Source organism: Sodiomyces alkalinus (genome assembly GCF_003711515.1).
Source record: "Sodiomyces alkalinus F11 unplaced genomic scaffold SODALscaffold_4, whole genome shotgun sequence".
Taxonomy (NCBI): domain Eukaryota; kingdom Fungi; phylum Ascomycota; class Sordariomycetes; order Glomerellales; family Plectosphaerellaceae; genus Sodiomyces; species Sodiomyces alkalinus.
Genome location: NW_021167082.1, coordinates 3,450,242 through 3,467,109, shown reverse-complemented (window position 1 = coordinate 3,467,109; position 16,868 = coordinate 3,450,242). Strand labels below are relative to the sequence as shown.

Genomic DNA, 16,868 nt, shown 5'->3' with positions numbered 1-16,868 from the left:
CTTAGTGAAGTACTGGGAGAACTCTTACTAAAACTTATAGTCTTTAAACCTATGGATATCGGTTAGATATTTCATAACGTAGTATAATAGGAGGCTTACTATAAATAAGAGGAGTACGGGATAAGAGCCTAGTAAACTAAGGGAGTGGAAAGGGTATATAGAAGATATAATAAGATAATAACTAGGAAACCACGGCCTATTCGCTTTTATAAGTTATAATAGTAATTATATATACGAACTAGAGATTACGATACTTACGAAGATAGCTATGATAGTTAAGAGTAGAAGAAGATTAGTAAGCGTGGCCGGGTATATAGAGAATTCTTTTATAGTCGGGTAGGAGGGCGGGCTAATCTAGCAGAATAGCACGGTTTATATTATTTTTATTTTTATTTCGCGCCGTTTTTCTTTTATATACCTGCTATTCGAAGATCGGATAACCCTTATACCTTCCCTTATTCGAGTTCGAGGATATTCGCTACATATAAATAGTGCGTGGTTACCTCGAGTAACTCACTTTCCTTATTTTGCACCGGGTAAGGCTATAAGGCTAAGCCGGCGTCCCTTCAAGGTCCTTTACTTCGAGTATCTTTTAACCCTTTAGTCCCTTTAATATCCCCTAGTCCTAATACTTTATCTACGTTAGCTTTTTTCGTTACGGCCCGTAAAGTCTCTACGGATCTTTATCGTTCTTTAAAAGTCTCGACTATTTCCGGTACGTCTATAGCTTCCTTTAGTATCTAAACGTTATACTAACTAGGCTATCCCTTTTATCGAATTAGATACTTAATATAAGGCTTACTACGGCCTTTCTTAGTAACCCTCTTAGCCAGGATAGCTTTGATCTTATAGTGCTTATATAGGTTACGCTATTTGTGTCTATCCTTATTAGGGTCGCCGGGATAAATAAGCCCTTTATCCGCTATCCGGCCGGGGAACGGGTCCGTACCTAGTTCCTTTACCGGTTATAGATAGGAGATACTAATAATAGGATAGATATTAAGCGTTACGGGCAGTTCTAGAAGGTAGGCTAGTAGCGAGACCTATTTCTTAACCTTAAATAGGCCTATTCGTTACTAACCGAGCTTTATTAAGGGCTTATTAGGTAGCGTATAGCTATACCTAAGCTTAATAAAGACGAAGTCCCCTAGAGCGAACCGAATACTACGATACTTCTTATCGTATAGTCTTTTTATATATATCTAAGCTAAGGCGATTAATAGTTTAGTATCTTCCTAGAATAATTCCCGAGCAAACTACGGGTTTATATCACTAATTATATTAAGGGGACTATTTATTGGCGTGCCGTATAGTAATATATTCAGTAAGTAACCTAAGACTTCGTTAAAGGCGTTATTTAGATTAAATATAGAGTAATAATACCCTTCGTCCACGGCGTGTCTAGGTATATAGCGAGGAATATACGGATTACGATCTCGACTATCTAATTCTTCTATTTAGATAGGCTATTAGTCTACGAGTGCTATGCTATTAAGAACTTAAGTAGCGTGCCGGCTTCCTTCTAGAGCGTTATCTAAAAGACGGATAGAAACTTAGGGTTATGATCGGAGATAATTCCTCGGGGGATACTATATTTACTAAGCTAAAGGAACTAAAAGAGGACGTAAGCCTAGTCCTCCGCCGTGTAGGAGGTATATAAGCACCGTAAGATGAAGGTAACCCTAGATATTAGATAACACGCGAGGGATAAAGTTAGCCACGGATTGAGTACCTAGTATAATAGAAACGATAGTTAGCTTATAAGGAATATATAGATACTGGAAGAAGCTATAATAGCTTAAAGAGTTAAGCGGCGCCTTGAAGACAGGATAAAAAACCTTAGGTAACCTAAGGATAGCCTCAAACAAAGCGTAGGTTCTGATAGTGCTATAGACAGGGAATACTAAAGAAACCAATAGGTTAAAGAATACCTAAGGCAAAGAACCTTTAAGAGGCTTTAGTATAGTCTTATAGCCTTATTAGGTATCGATTAAGGAACCTAAGTTACCCGAGGTAACCATATATAGCGAATGGTATCGAACTCGGGTAAGGGAAGGTATAAGGGTTATTATCTAATCTCTAAACAGCAGGTATATAAAAGAAGAATAGAGCGGAATAATAAAAGTAATATAAACCACGACGCTTTACTGGATTAGGCCGCCTACTTAACCCATTATAAACTTCTTCTTACACCTAATATCCTAGCTAACCTTCTCCTATTATTTACTATCGTAGCGGCGGTATTCGTTAATATTGACTAGAACTTCTATCTTCGTTTCCTCTCGTAGTATCTCGCGCTATCTTTTACTACTCCACTAATCTATCCTTATTATAACTCGATATATCACGTATATACCTTCTATACTTCTTTTATACCCTTTTCCCACGCTTACCTACCTAATACTATTTATAACTTAGTAGTACGTCGTGGAGTATCTATCTACCGTTAATAGATCTAAGGACGTGGTATTTAAGTAGTAGTTCCCTAAATACTTCTACTAAGAATGTATAAGCGAAGGGCTACCCTTTAAAAGGTATTTCCGTACTATTATACTATTTAGTAATAAAAGTTTATTTATTACTAAGCTATCAATATCCGGAGCCGTGTTCCGGGTTTAGTGCTGGACAAATAAGGAGAGTATTATTAGCTACTATAACCGGGCTATTATATTAGGTTATAATAACCTCCTTAACCGAGCACTTCGTTAGACTATCTTCGCCCCCGTATTCGAGGTAAATAGGATAATGAAAACGGATAACGCGTAAATATTACCTTTAATCTACCTCTAGCCGCCGTTTTTACTCGACTATAATTATAACACATGCAGCTAGACTAAGCCCGAGTAAATATTCGAGTAATACTTAGCTAGTATATCCTGTTATAACGCATTATAAGAACTAAACGGCCGTTTCCTCCTAGACCCGCTATCTGCCTCCCGCGGTATTAATCTGGCTACGTCTTAGAACTAGCGCGTAATTAGTATACCTATATTATTTCCCGCCTAGTCGGGCATGGGCGGTATTAATATAGCCGGCCTATCGCTACCCTCCGCTATTTCTATAACGGATAGAATACTACCCGGCTATATTCTATAGGAGATAAACGAGATAGTATAGCTTACGCTTAAATTAGTAGATACGGTAGAAGTTTGCTATAAAGGCGACATCGACCAAGCCACCTTCCTAGCTAGAACCGGCGACTATAACGCTTTTATTAAGAGTCGCGCCGCGTCTATTATGTAATTCCTTTAGTCTACCGCCTAAAGAACTACGCTAACTATTCTATAAGCTATTAATATCCGTACCTAGCTATATTTAGGTATAGCTAATAACGTTACTTAGATTACCTCGCTAATAATAAATGCTATACCCTTTAGTGGTATTTAAAGACTGTACTAGGAATATATAGCTTTACCCGTCGCGAAGCGATAGATAACTCGCGCCGGCGAAGATACTATCTAGGTTATAGGTTATAAGAGTCTCGCTAAATAATTATATAACCCCTAAGTACCGTACACTAAAGCCGAATTCTATTTCGGTAAATAGAAGCTAAGCTATATTACCTAGCGATTATACGCCACCGTTATCCTAGTCCTAACCGGCAGTTAGATATTCGTTTTCCTTATCATATATATCCTAAACCACGAAGTGTAAAACGCGGTCGACCTTGTATTCCTAGACGTGATATAGCGATTAGAAAAGTATATTCACCTAATAAAACTAGATAATAATAACTTACTACCCGGCGCTAAATATATTGTATTAGCGTAAAGGTACGAAAACAATCTAGAAATAGCGGATATAGTTATCCGGTATTCGGCCGTTCTTACTCGTTACTATAAGGGTAACGCGAAGAAGGGGGTGCTATTATTCTACGATATCTTAGCCGATAAGCTTAAAAACCAGATCCTTAATATTCTAGACTACGATATAGCGATTATTCTAAAAAAGCTATACGAGGAATAGGGATTCCTAGACGATAAACCCGAATTAGCCGAAGCCACCGTTATATAAATAGGATTAGAGTAGACGCCGTAGAAGTAGCTATTCCCACGTAGCGATAGCGGGATATAATACGTTTAGAGTACGGCGGTTCGGTTAGACTAGCAGAGTTCGCTTCGGTATTTAGTATTCGGATTTAGTATACGGCTATATAGCGCGGATATATAGAGTTTATTTAGAATTAGTATATAAGGAGTAAAAGATAGTGTATAAGTGCATTATCGTGAAAAGATATATAGGTTATATTTAATAGTTTAGGTACTACGGTCTTTTCTTTACTTTTCTTATATTTGTTTTTATTTTTATTTATATTACTAGCTTTCCGGGTATTAGCGCCGCTATAAGTATAGCGGAGGCCCGTAGATACGGTTTAGCTTTATAGGCCGAATTTATAGTCTTCTACTTTTCCGTTTCTCTTTATTATAACTAATACCTGCCCGTAACCGTCGCTTAGCAGTAACTATAGGTAACACGCGTAGGTATGTAGGGAACGCCCGCGGGACGCAGGGCCCTTTTTGCCCGGGGTATATAATATGACCACGATTAGAAGGGACTATACGCGTATATAGATCCTGCGGCACGGACCCTATACGAACGAATACCCCTAAGCTACCGCTTATTTAGACCGGAGCTATATATCCGTATAGATCCGGAACTATACGTTCGTAGAAAAACCGGAAGAGAAATAGTCCGGGCCCGCCAAGGATATATATCCTCGGTGCTATTTGCCCCTTAGCTTAGATGACGATATCTTTATTACACCTTATATTTTACAGTAAAGGTCACCCCTTTCTAAACCATAGAATCCCTAGGTCCGATAGTACTGGCTAGCCAGATGTATGCCTGGTTAGGGCATATTAATAAGCCTCCTATATAGAGAAGATCGTGGTTAAATACTATATAGATATCCTCTACTGTAAACTACTAAAGATCCTATTATTAACTATAAAGCCGCTATTACTACACGATAGCCCCTGAGCATTAATCCTAGAGGTCCGCTAGTATTAGGGTATAATCGGTTTAATTCTATATACCGCTATTATAATAAGACCCGATATCATATTCGCCTCCTCGAAGCTTTCCTAATATAATATTAACCCCTCCTCTAACTACCTTAAAAAGGCTTAATAAGTGTTATTATTCTTATACTATATAAGATACTACTACCTAGAATTCGGTAAAGATAGACTCTTCTTAACCGCGAGCGACGCGTCTTTCAGGGATAATCCAGACTATAAGAGTTTATAAGAATATACGATAAAGCTATGTGACGGTATAATTAACTAAAAGGCGGGTAAGTGGCTAACGGTTAAGATATCGTTAATAGAGTTGGAATTACTTACTCTTATAGAGGTAGATAAGGAGATATTATTTATTAGTCGGATATTATAGGATTTAGAGCTTCGGTTAGATTAATAATAACTATAGTTATATTATAATATATTATAATACCACGGTACCACTACGATACAGAGACAATTATGTTAAGACTTATTTGCGATTAATGTTGTGATTGTTGTTACTGCTACTGCCGTACTACCTAGTTAACCCCACGCCACCGTAACGTCGCTAACAAACCACCACGTACCAGATTGATCGGGGAAACTGTGAATTAAGAACAGAAAAACTAGAAGATACTACTAGTTAGCACTATGCCGCGACGGCAGGCCTTTAAGGCCGTAGGCGGGAACGTAATAATGGGCACCTATAACATGCTCCATAGCGTTATAGGAAGGAAAAGGGGAAAAGGAAAAGGACCTTAATTTCTATTATCTATCTACCTTTTTTTAAGCGTGGGCGGAGCCCTATCCTTCCTACCTACCGCCGGATATAGAAGACACCCCCCCCTAAGGGAGGCAGGAACGCCTACCTCGCCTTTTCTTTATTAATTAAATAGAAGGAATAATAGGCACGGCCCTTAGGGATATAGGGAGGCCGAAGTTAGCGTGCCGCGGCCGTTACACGGCGGAGACGCCGCGGCGCCCTTTCGGCCCCCGCCCCCTTACTAATAACCGGCCTAGGCTAACCCGAATTATAGCCTACTACCCTTCCCGTTAGTTACTAGCCTAGAGGTGTAATCCAGATATATAGACGGGGCGAACCCGGGCTATATCGGCCCCGTAGCGGTATTTCTCTAACTAAGGACAAGTATAGAGGTCTTTCCCCTAGGACCCCGGGTTTTCCCCTTTATAGCTACCCGAGAAGGACTGTATAGTCTAAATTAGGCTTTTATAGATTAGATTAGATAGGATAACAGAGTAAGAATAATAATAATAATAATAATAAATATATTATAATAATTAGTAGACTAGTAACCTTATTAATAAAAAGATATAACGCCTACGAATAAGGCTATACTATATTAATATTTATAACTAATAAGCGCATTAATTAGTATAGTAAGGACTTTTTAGGACTATATATATTAATATAAAGAATATAATAGTAAACAGATTTATAAAGACGTTACCGTAGGCGGGGATTGAATAACTATAATAATAGCTTAACTTAACAGGTAAAAAAGATTATATTAAGTAGTTAAAGTAATTACACGAAAAGATTAAAGGCGCTAAAGCCGTAACGATAACGATAATAGCCCCCTAGGGCATAGTAGATCCGACTAAGCCGATCCGGCTAATCAGAATCAAGGAACTAGTTATAATAGAATTAAATTAAACGGTTAAATAGGGCAGATTTAGATCCCTTTTGCGAGGGCGTTTTCCGTTAACTATTATTTTTACGATAAAAAGGTTAAGAGCTTTTAGTTTAAGCCGAAGCCTGTAATTAATTAGTTAAACTAGCAGAACCCACCTTAACTAAAAGGGTATATCGTATAGGTATAGACTATACCTAGTAGACTATACTTGACTAAGAGCTTCGGGCCTCGGGGACCTCGGGTATTAGGATATAATAAGGGCAGATACCGGAAAAGACTAGATAGGATCCAAATAATATAGTACCTATAGCAGAGTCTTCACCACCTAAATTAAGGGTATAAGAAACTTATCTAGATATAACTTAATATAATACACATACACGAGATTTCTGCTCTATTAGGATTATCACTATAATTGTTATACAAGTGCTATTTGACGTGCGACAGTTATTATACTGAAAAGAGGGATACGGTCGGTCGGTTAAGTGTTGTTGATTAAGGGAAAACTGCCTAGCTACTAAGGTGGAGGGCAGAGTAGGATATGTAGCCTACCCTAGGGTGGGATACGTAGCCACCCTAACAATACCCACCGGTGTGGCTGAAGCCCCATTGGTGTGGCTGCCGTCATTCTGTGTGATAATATAGTCCCTTCGCACGACTCGGCCCAAGGACACATCGGAGGCGTCTATCGTCCTTCGCCATATAGCCATACTCCTATCATTAACACCTCTTAATCCACCCTCAACTACTGGCAGGATCTGGTTGCCATCATGTCTGGTGCTGCTGTATGTACTCCCCTCTGCGGAATTCCGGGCGTATTTGGCAACTGATCATGCGGACTGGGAGGTGGTTTCTAGGATCGGGAACCTGTCTTTCCCACCCGGCAATCGCTGGGTGTTATGAAAGCCAAGCTGAAAGGAGCAGAGACGGGCCACAGTCTACTCAAGAGGAAGAGTGAAGCTCTTACGAAGTATTATTTTCCGATATTCTAGCCGGTATGCATAACGATTGCTAATTATGACCGTCCTTACCAGACGTTTCCGAGGTCAGTTTATATAAGTTGCCGTTATAACCTCTCCGGTACCTGACGATAATTGTGCAGAAATTACCGCCCGCATCGATGAAGCCAAGCGCAAAATGGGTCGGGTAATGCAGATCGCCTCGTTCTCGCTGGCCGAAGTCACGTACGCGGTGGGTGGAGATATAAGATATCAAATTCAGAATTCAGCCAGATCCGCTCGGTTCCGTATACGCACCAAACAAGAAAACGTATCGGGCGTCCTTCTACCGACCTTCGAAAGCTACATGACCGAGGGTAACGACGATTTTGGCTTAACGGGGCTGGGCAAAGGTGGCCAGCAAGTACAGAGGTGCCGAGAGACATACGCCAGAGCTGTTGAAGCTCTGGTTGAGCTTGCGAGCCTTCAGGTATGGTGTATCTATTCTTTCTTGGGCAATGATACAGAGCGGCCAAAGCCAACGCGAAATAGACCGCCTTCGTCATACTCGATGAAGTAATCAAGGTAGTCAACAGGCGAGGTAACCAACCCCCCTACTTTTTTTCTTCTTCTTGTTTTATTATTTATGTTTTTACTGTCCTCTAGATCTGAATCAATAGACTAACGATACAGTTAATGCGATGTCTGTCACCCCACGCCAAAGCCTGCCCATCATCGATATACTAACTTGAGCAAAGCGAGCACGTTATCATTCCTCGAACCGAGAACACAATCAAATGTACGCTCAATTTTCGCACGAAGACTGGGCTGCTGCTTACTTTGTCCTACTCCCAGACATCAATTCAGAGCTCGATGAACTAGACAGGGAGGAGTTCTACCGATTAAAAAAGGTGGCGGGGAAGAAACAGAGAGACACTGCAGCATCGGATGCCGAGATGAAAGCTAGGAGGGCTGCCGCCGAACGTGACGACGATGACCATCCATCCAGAGGTCCTGCGGACATTTTGGTTGCTGGGGAAGACGAGGATGTCATTTTCTAAGATGCACGGCACCGTGCCAGACAGAAACCCTATGGGGCCACCGCGACAAAATGAATGTGTCCGAGCGGATGATCTTTTGTAGATTAGTCGCAGAGAGTATCGCAGAGTACGGCATCATGGTAGACTTGACCTTCCTTTCGGCAATAAAGCGCGTCGTGACAGGGCGCTTTCCTTAGTTAAGTATTCACGAGAGTTGGTGACTTGACCGCAAGGAAACTGTTTATGCACACGGTACCTTTGCACGGTCTTAAGACTGTCGTGTCTAATGTCTCTGATATGTCACCTTGATGGTATGGGAGTCTCCCAACACCATACCGGCAGTGTTCTCCTTGGCAGTGATGGCACCTTGTTCTCCTGCGTACTCGACGAAGGCAATTCCCCGCCGGCCCGGGACAAGCCGGACCTCACGGAACCCGTCGAATCGCCCGAATATGCTGGTTACTGCTTGGATATCGTAGTCGTCGGGGAGATTCTGAACAAACAATATCTTGTTTGGAGGCAGATATTCGTCCGGAATGACGGTAGTAGCAGGATGTGATGACTTCAGCCCTGTTCCCCGAGGGATCTTAACAGGTCTAGAGGCGGCATCCTGTAACGGAGCGCCGTGACCCGGTCGCTTGAGCCGCTTCTGTTCTTCTGCAGCCTCGAGGGCCTTCTTTTTGTCTGCGATGTGTCAGTTCATTGCGGCGAAGTAAAGGTAATAAAAGGGGATATGCTCGCACTGATTCGGGGTGTTGAAAGCGAAACATTACCCTTTTCTGCGAGCCTTCGTCGCTTATGCATTTCGAACTCCTCTTCAGTTCCGGAGGTCTTGACCGTTGCATCGCTTCTTGTCCTTGCGAGCGCGACTTGCATTGGCTTCTCAAACAACACGAACCCCTGCAACTCGTCGGTAGAGGCTTGAGCAGACTCGGGATTGTCAAAGACCACAAAGGCCTGTCCCTTTGCCTTCAAGTTCGTTTTGGCGATGATGTCGATAACGGTCCCATACTCGGAGAATATATGTAGAAGAGCCTCCTTTAAGACATGTGGCTTCACACGCTCCTCGAGATTGCGAACATATACCCTAAGAGACAGTTTGCGCAAGCCCGGGTTAGCCACCTTTGAATCACGCCGTGTCGGAATGGAATGACACGTACGTAGAAATGGGTGCGGATCTCATCTTTGGCAGGTCTCGTAAAGAAGCAAGCTGGTAACGAATCAAATGCGTACTTGGGAGGAGTGTGTCTCCGAAGATCACGTTCGATGTGAGATGCCCACGGCCACCTTATCGAGGTGTGACAAACCACATTATGTTAGACGTGTGGAGTGTCGGACAGGCCGTAAGATTGACGGTTACGTAACGGGCACGGATTTGACCGAAGGATTATACCCTTAGTAATCGGGGTGGACACCTGCAGAATCTTCACCAGAGAAATTACGGTGGCAGGAGTTCCCCAACGGTCGAGGGATTTTAGCAAGGGACACACGCAGATCTCAGATTTACAAGCCTCAATTAAATCAACGGATTAACTACCCTATTACTATTCTACGTTATTATTACGGTTACGCTATATCTGATAATTAAGAGTCTTATATACTATCGATAATCTATTCTTTTTACCTATTAAACTACCGATTAAGAGCTATCTAAGCCGAGCTGGTGTAGCGAACCTTTTACCGAACCTTTTACGGCTCGAAGAAGCCAACCTACGATTAAGATCACTGTTCTGCAAGATCTCCGAGGTCAATACCATATAAAATTATACCCAAAGCGACTAGACCTTCTGGGAACGAAGTGATAACGCGACGGCTATAGCCTATAGCGTCCGGAACCAATTTACTAACCTCAAAGATAATCCCCTTTTCCTCAAACTAGCCTCAGAGCCTTACCCTGATTTTAACAACCTTACAATCCTTATTCCAACCACTATACCGCCCTCTACTAGATCTAACCACCGCCGGAACGGCCACCTGAACGGACCTCCGCGGTAGATCTAACGACTGCCGGAACGGCTATAATACCCTCAATCAATTCCAACAACCGCGCCGCCTACCGCGCTAGATCTAACGGCTGTCGAAACGGCCGCGTATACCCTTAACTACGTCAACGGTTTGCCTGCTTCCTGCAGCAGATCTAACCACCGCCGGAAAGGCCACCTGACGAGGATGCCTTGGATGCCTCCGTGGCAGATCCAACGGCTGCCGGAACGGTCACCTACAACATAAAACAATAACTGAAAAGGATCCTGCAAAAGCGTCGAAGAACACCACACGGGTGCTAAAGACAAGTCACGACCTTATAAGAAGACTGGCCTATATTCCCTAAATAGCCTACTCCAGAGTAGGCTTAAGGAATCCTCTTAAGTCCAAAGGTCGAACGGGTACTTATTCAGACCCGAAACTAATAACCGCAAGACTGCTTTAGAGGACCTATTTTAATAGCCATTTAAGAGTGGCCGCCTAACCTGTTCGGAGGCCGGCACGTAATAACTACGTGGTCGCCGGCAGCACGGCGTTACTAATCTAACTGCCCTTCTAAGCAGAGGGATCTACTATATAAGCTAAGTTATTTCCACGATTAAACTATTATATATCTACGTGCTTGTAACGATACTAACTACTACGACTACGGCCGTAGAATAGTTAGATATCCTCTTAACGGTATATACGGCTCCTGCCTTTACGGTGGATTATACCGATCTTTCCCTTTTTATAACCACGCGTTAGATTATATCGATCTTTCCGATTTCGTAACTATATAGTAGAATATACCGATCTTTCCGAATTTCACAATTATAATTAAGGGCGTTAGATATCTACGCTATTATACGGGAGTTCCTGCGTTAGTTTAAGCGGTAGCTCTAATCATAACGAATATACCCGTAAGAGTAATATTAAGCTAATATAATCCTACGAGAAAGTAGACGTTATTAAAGGACCTTAATATCCGACTAGAGTACTCTATACTAGAGACTTTTAGTTAATAAGTAACGTGGTAAGGCCTATAGCCCTGATACCGCTATACTCTCGGTTCCTTAAACCTACTCTTCTTTAGTCTTCTAAGGTTACGGTCTAGTATTTTAGATATAACTTACCCTTTACCGGGGCTAGTTCCCCCCGGATCCTCTTCCTCGACGGTATCGTTAAGGTTATAGTCCGCGTCGCCCGGCCGTAAAGGGTAGAGGAGGCTATCTCGAGTCTAAGATAAATAAGATTTAGGTTATAAACTATATAATGTAGCTAGTATAGCGCTTAATCCCCGTCTATAACCACCTCGTCTATAGCTTCCCGCTTTATTAGTGACCCCGCTATCGGTTATAGCGCCGATAGCAGCTATAATATTAGGAAATCGTGATTCTCGTATATTAACGGGGTTCTTTATAGAAAGAGGAACACGATATAGCGATTCCCCTATAGCTAGGCCTATAGGGCTCCTTATAGAAAGAGGAGCGCGCCTATATCGGTAAGGAGATAGCTAGAAAAGAAACTGGAGAAGAAGCTAAAGACCGGATATCGGCGTTTAACACCGGCCGGAAGCTCTTCGTAATGTGGCTACCCGGTACCCGGTTCCCGGGAATAGATAGAAGACTGCTTAACGTGACTACCTCCGGAACTACCGGAAGATAGGGCCGTGGAAAATAATGCCGGCAGACGTCGTAAAAGACACTAAGTACCCGAGTCTATATAGAAATAATATATAAGGCTGATAAGTATATATTCCTACACGATTACAGGGCATAGTGTATAATACGAGGAGACTAACAGTATCAGATCCGGCTCCGCAGACTCAAGATTTTCCCGTACGCGTTAGAGCTCGGGGGTATAGGTCGAGGTCTTCTTAAACGCCGCATATATTACCTTATATACCGCCTCACATGCCGAAGATACGGTTAAGATCTGCCGCCTTATATACTGCCTCGTGCGCCGCTGCGTATACCGAAGATACAGTCAAGATCTTCTTAAACGCCGTGTATGTTGCCTTATATGCCGCCTCGCATGCCGAAGATACGGTTAAGATCTACCGCCTTATATACTGCCTCGTGTGCCGCCGCGTAGGCCGAAGATACGATCGAGATCTTCTTAAACGCCGTGTATACTGCCTCGTGTATAGCCTCGCGTGCCGAAGATACGGTTAAGATCTTCCTGATAACGTATACTGTCTTATATACCGCCTTATTTACCGAAGATACGGTCAAGGTCTTCTATCTGGCGGCTTAAGATACGGCACCTCCGCGAGTACCACGTCGAGTACTATATCGAGTACCTTTCGCGAGGATTAACTATCGCACGTCAAAAGGCACTTAGATGATTAACTTAGTAGAGCAGAAATCTCGTGTATATGTATTATATTAAGTTATATCTATATATGTCTTTTATGCCCTTAATTTAGGTGGTGAAGACTCTGTCGTGGGTACTATATTATTTGGATCCTATCTGGTCTTTTCCGGTCTCCGCCCCTATTATATCCTGATACCCGAGGTCCGAAGCCCTTAGTTAGGGAGTAGATCCCACCTAGATTCCCTATAGACTACGTCGTAGTCCTGTCTATACGATACACCCCCTTAGTTAAGGTGGGTCTTCCTAGGTTAACTAACTAGTTATAGGTTTCGGTTTAAACTAAACGCTCTTAACTTTTCTATTATAAAATTAATAGTTAGGGAAAAATGCCCTTATAAAAGGGATCTAAATCCGCCCTATTTAACCGTTTAATTTAATTATATCTTAATTAGTTCCTCGATTCTAATTAACCGGATCTGCTTAATCGAATCCACTTCTATCGGACCTGCTATATCCGTGGAGGCCTTTATCGTCGCTGCGACCGTGGCTTTAGCGCGTTTAATCTCTTCGTGTAGTTACTTCGATTACTTAATATAATCCTTTTAATCCGTTAAATTAAGTTATTATTATAGTTATTTAATCCCTGCCTCCGGTAGTGCCTTTATTAAACCGTCCGCGATTATCTCCTTCGTGTTAATATACGTGACCTTAAAGAGACCTTATTATACTAACTAGCGCGCTTACTAGTTATATATATCGACGTGCCGTAGCCTTATTCGTAGGCGTTATGCCTTTTTATTAACCAGGTTAATAGTCTGCTAATTATCGTAGTATAGCTATAGTTACTAGTAGTCTAACTAAAGCTCTAAATCCCTTAATATCCGGCTAACGAATAATATCTCTTTAGCTGCCTCTACAAGAGCGAGTAGTTTTGATTCTATTAATAACGTCGTGATTATCAGTTATTTACCCGTCTTTTAGTTAACGGTTCCCCCGAAGAGCTTTATCGTATATCCTTATAAACTCTTACGGTCTGGATTATCCCTAAAGAACGCGTCGCTTACTATTAGGAAGAGCCTATCCCCGCCGAATTCTAGGTAATAGTGTCATATATAGTATAGGAATAGCAGCATCTATTAAGCCCTCTTAAGGTGGTTAGAGGAGGGGTTAACGTTATATTAGCAAAGCTGTAAATAGGCAAACGCGATATCGGGTCTTATTATAATAATAGCGTATAGGATAAAGCCGATTATACCCTAATACTAACAGACCTCAGGAATTATCGCGCGCGTAACATTACGTAGTATTAGCGGTTCTATCGTTAATAATAGGACCTTTAATAGTCTTCGGCAGTGTATATCTACGTAGTATTTAACCGCGATCTTCTTTACGTAGGAGGATTATAATAGCTATAACCTACGTGTGGCTTTATCCCTTAGAACCTTAATTCTAAGAAACTAACGGATTTCCTCGCCTCCCGATAGCTTATAGCTTCGTTTAAGGGTAGCCTTAAGGTCGTCGGCGTTAGTCTTACGATCTCTATAGTAGATAAGTCCGATATCGTTAACGTAAAAGAATAGGATTAAACTATCGCGGATTATAATATAGGGGTTATTAGCTATGGCCGTGAATTCTATCTTCTATAGCGTGCCGTTAAATTCCTCCTACTATAGTAGTAGCGATACCCTTAAACCGAAAAGGGCTTTCCGTAGTAGTAGTACCTTACCTAGCACTTTATAGCCTTACGGTATCTTCATAAATATTTCCTTTTAAGGCTAGCGTTAATAAACGCGTTAAGAGTATCGAATTACCTTATTTTTAGGTTAAATTATACGGCGATCGCTATTAGAATACGGAAGGACTATAAGGCTAGCGTAATGGCGCAGTTATCTTTAGTCTCTAACCGTTGTTATTAATCCCCTTATACTATAAGGCGTGCCTTATACTTAAGTAGGGTGCCCTCCTTATTAAATTTATAGGTGTATACCTATTTATAGGCGAGGACTTATTACTTATTAGCCTAATTACCGCCTACCTCCTACTAATAGTCTATTTATCGGTAGCCCTTAAGGTCTTCCCCATTAGCCTATAACTACCGCTCCTGTAATAGGTGGAGGCGTATATCGTGGTAGTGGTTTAGTAAAGGCGGGAGATCCTCACGGGTTATATACGATAGCGGCTAGGAGGCATTAAAAGGAGAGGGATTTATAGCACCGATATCGCTATCATTAATAGCTTACTTGCTCGCGCGTATAGGGTTATAAGTCCTTCTAGCGTTAAAGAACGCCTTCTAGGCGTTATCGTTCTGCACCTTCTTAATCGTGTAAAGGCTTACGATAGATAGGCGCGCGGGTAATAGGCGCGCGGCCGATAGGCGTGCGGCTAACGGGTACCCCTTAGGGGTATCCGCGGCTGCCTATTAGTGGTTATTATCTCCTTCTACCTTAACGCCCCTAACCACCGTTAACGCTACAAGGAACGCGCGCGCAGGATCTTCCGGGGATATTAGAGGCGTGGGAAACGGCTTAAACCTCGTAGTGGTAAACCGTAGAGTATCCGTAGTAATAGCGGTGTCCTTTTCCGTAGTAATAGCGGTGCTATTTTCCTGGCCTACAGTAATAGCGGTGTTATTACCTTTACCCGTAATAATAGCGGTAGTATAGTCTTCTCCTATAGTAATAGTAGTGTCTATAGTAATAGCGGTGGTGTTAGAGTTACGAGGTTCTAAATCTATAGTCTAGGTATTAGGCTATAGATTTAGAATCTCGTAACGAGTAGTGATATAGTCTATAGTAATAGTAGTGGCCTCTCTTATAGTAATAGCGATAGCCTTGCTTTCGTCTGTAGTAATAGCGGTTGCGTCGCCTTTACCCGTAGTAATAGCGGTGGCGTGAGAATCTTCTGACTTAAGATCTAATACGTCTACGGCTATACCCCTTAATAGTAGCCTATTCGCGGTCTTATTAGATTAGGTGATACGGATAGATTATAGGCGTTCCCCGATTTCCTCGGCGGAAGCTATGGCTTATAGCGTTTTAATCCTGCCGTTAAATATCTTATCCTCGTTAAAGATTATATCTCTTATAGTAATAATATCCGTTAGGTATAATAGCTAAATACGGAAGCTATTCGAGGATTAGTATCCGATATAATAACCGATCTATACCTTCGGTTCTAGTCTTTATAGGCCGTTCTTTTTAGCTTAGGTATCGCGCGGTTTTATAAAGGCTTTATAGCCGTAAGCTTATAGGTACGTAAGGTTAGATTAACGGCTATATAGGCCTTTATATAGCGTTTACTAGTCGTTAATATATCGTGGCGTTCTATTATATAGATATATAGTAGTCTTAAAGATCTTAGGCTAGATAGATATAGGTAGATTAGCCCTAATCCTTATAGCCCTCGCCCTCCTTTTAGCGATGCCTTTAATCCATTCTGTAATGCTATTTTGATCCTATGAATATAGTGCCGACGGCTAGCCTTCTACCCCCTTAGTAGCGAGGAAAGTAATGACTTCTGGGTGCTGAAATATCTTCGAATCGGCTTATAGGATATATGGCTTAACGTCGAATTAGGTCTTACGTAGGGTAAAAACGTCTTTCAACGTATAAAGGATAGAGCCTTAGTCTCTTTTCTATAGGTAGTAATCCCACGTATAACCTATATACACGTCTATAACGAATATAATAGACTTATATACGCCGCCCGTTAACGACTCCGCCTCTTTAAGATCGTGAAAATCAATAGTTAGGGCCTCTCCGGGCTTTAACGAGTCAAGGGATAGTATCCGCTAGATTTATATAGGTATTTACGATTACCTATACGCGTTATAGTCGGTAGTGCATAGTCCTTTTAATTTTACCCCCTAAGTAGCGTTAATAATCCTTATAAGGGTATCGGTACCGTAATAGCCGAGGCGTTCGTGCTACCGCTATGCTATAGTCTTCTACG

The 16,868-nt window shown here is 41.8% G+C and overlaps 2 protein-coding genes across 2 annotated transcripts; one reads left to right on the top strand and one right to left on the bottom strand.

The window, feature by feature from the left end:
• Window positions 1-7,323: 7,323 nt before the first annotated feature.
• SODALDRAFT_311004 (ATPase, V1/A1 complex, subunit D) lies at window positions 7,324-8,834 on the top strand. The gene is made up of 8 exons (XM_028609156.1): window positions 7,324-7,443; window positions 7,505-7,628; window positions 7,693-7,703; window positions 7,761-8,086; window positions 8,149-8,197; window positions 8,290-8,299; window positions 8,355-8,395; window positions 8,452-8,834. The coding sequence occupies exons 2-8, from the start codon at window positions 7,558-7,560 to the stop codon at window positions 8,655-8,657; spliced, it is 714 nt and encodes a 237-aa protein (XP_028467271.1). The 5' UTR covers window positions 7,324-7,443; window positions 7,505-7,557; the 3' UTR covers window positions 8,658-8,834.
• SODALDRAFT_311000 (small nuclear ribonucleo protein U1a) lies at window positions 8,452-10,025 on the bottom strand. The gene is made up of 3 exons (XM_028609155.1): window positions 9,797-10,025; window positions 9,410-9,723; window positions 8,452-9,320 (listed from the first exon to the last, which is right to left on the bottom strand). The coding sequence occupies exons 1-3, from the start codon at window positions 9,817-9,819 to the stop codon at window positions 8,920-8,922; spliced, it is 738 nt and encodes a 245-aa protein (XP_028467270.1). The 5' UTR covers window positions 9,820-10,025; the 3' UTR covers window positions 8,452-8,919.
• Between the last annotated feature and the right edge of the window lie 6,843 nt (window positions 10,026-16,868).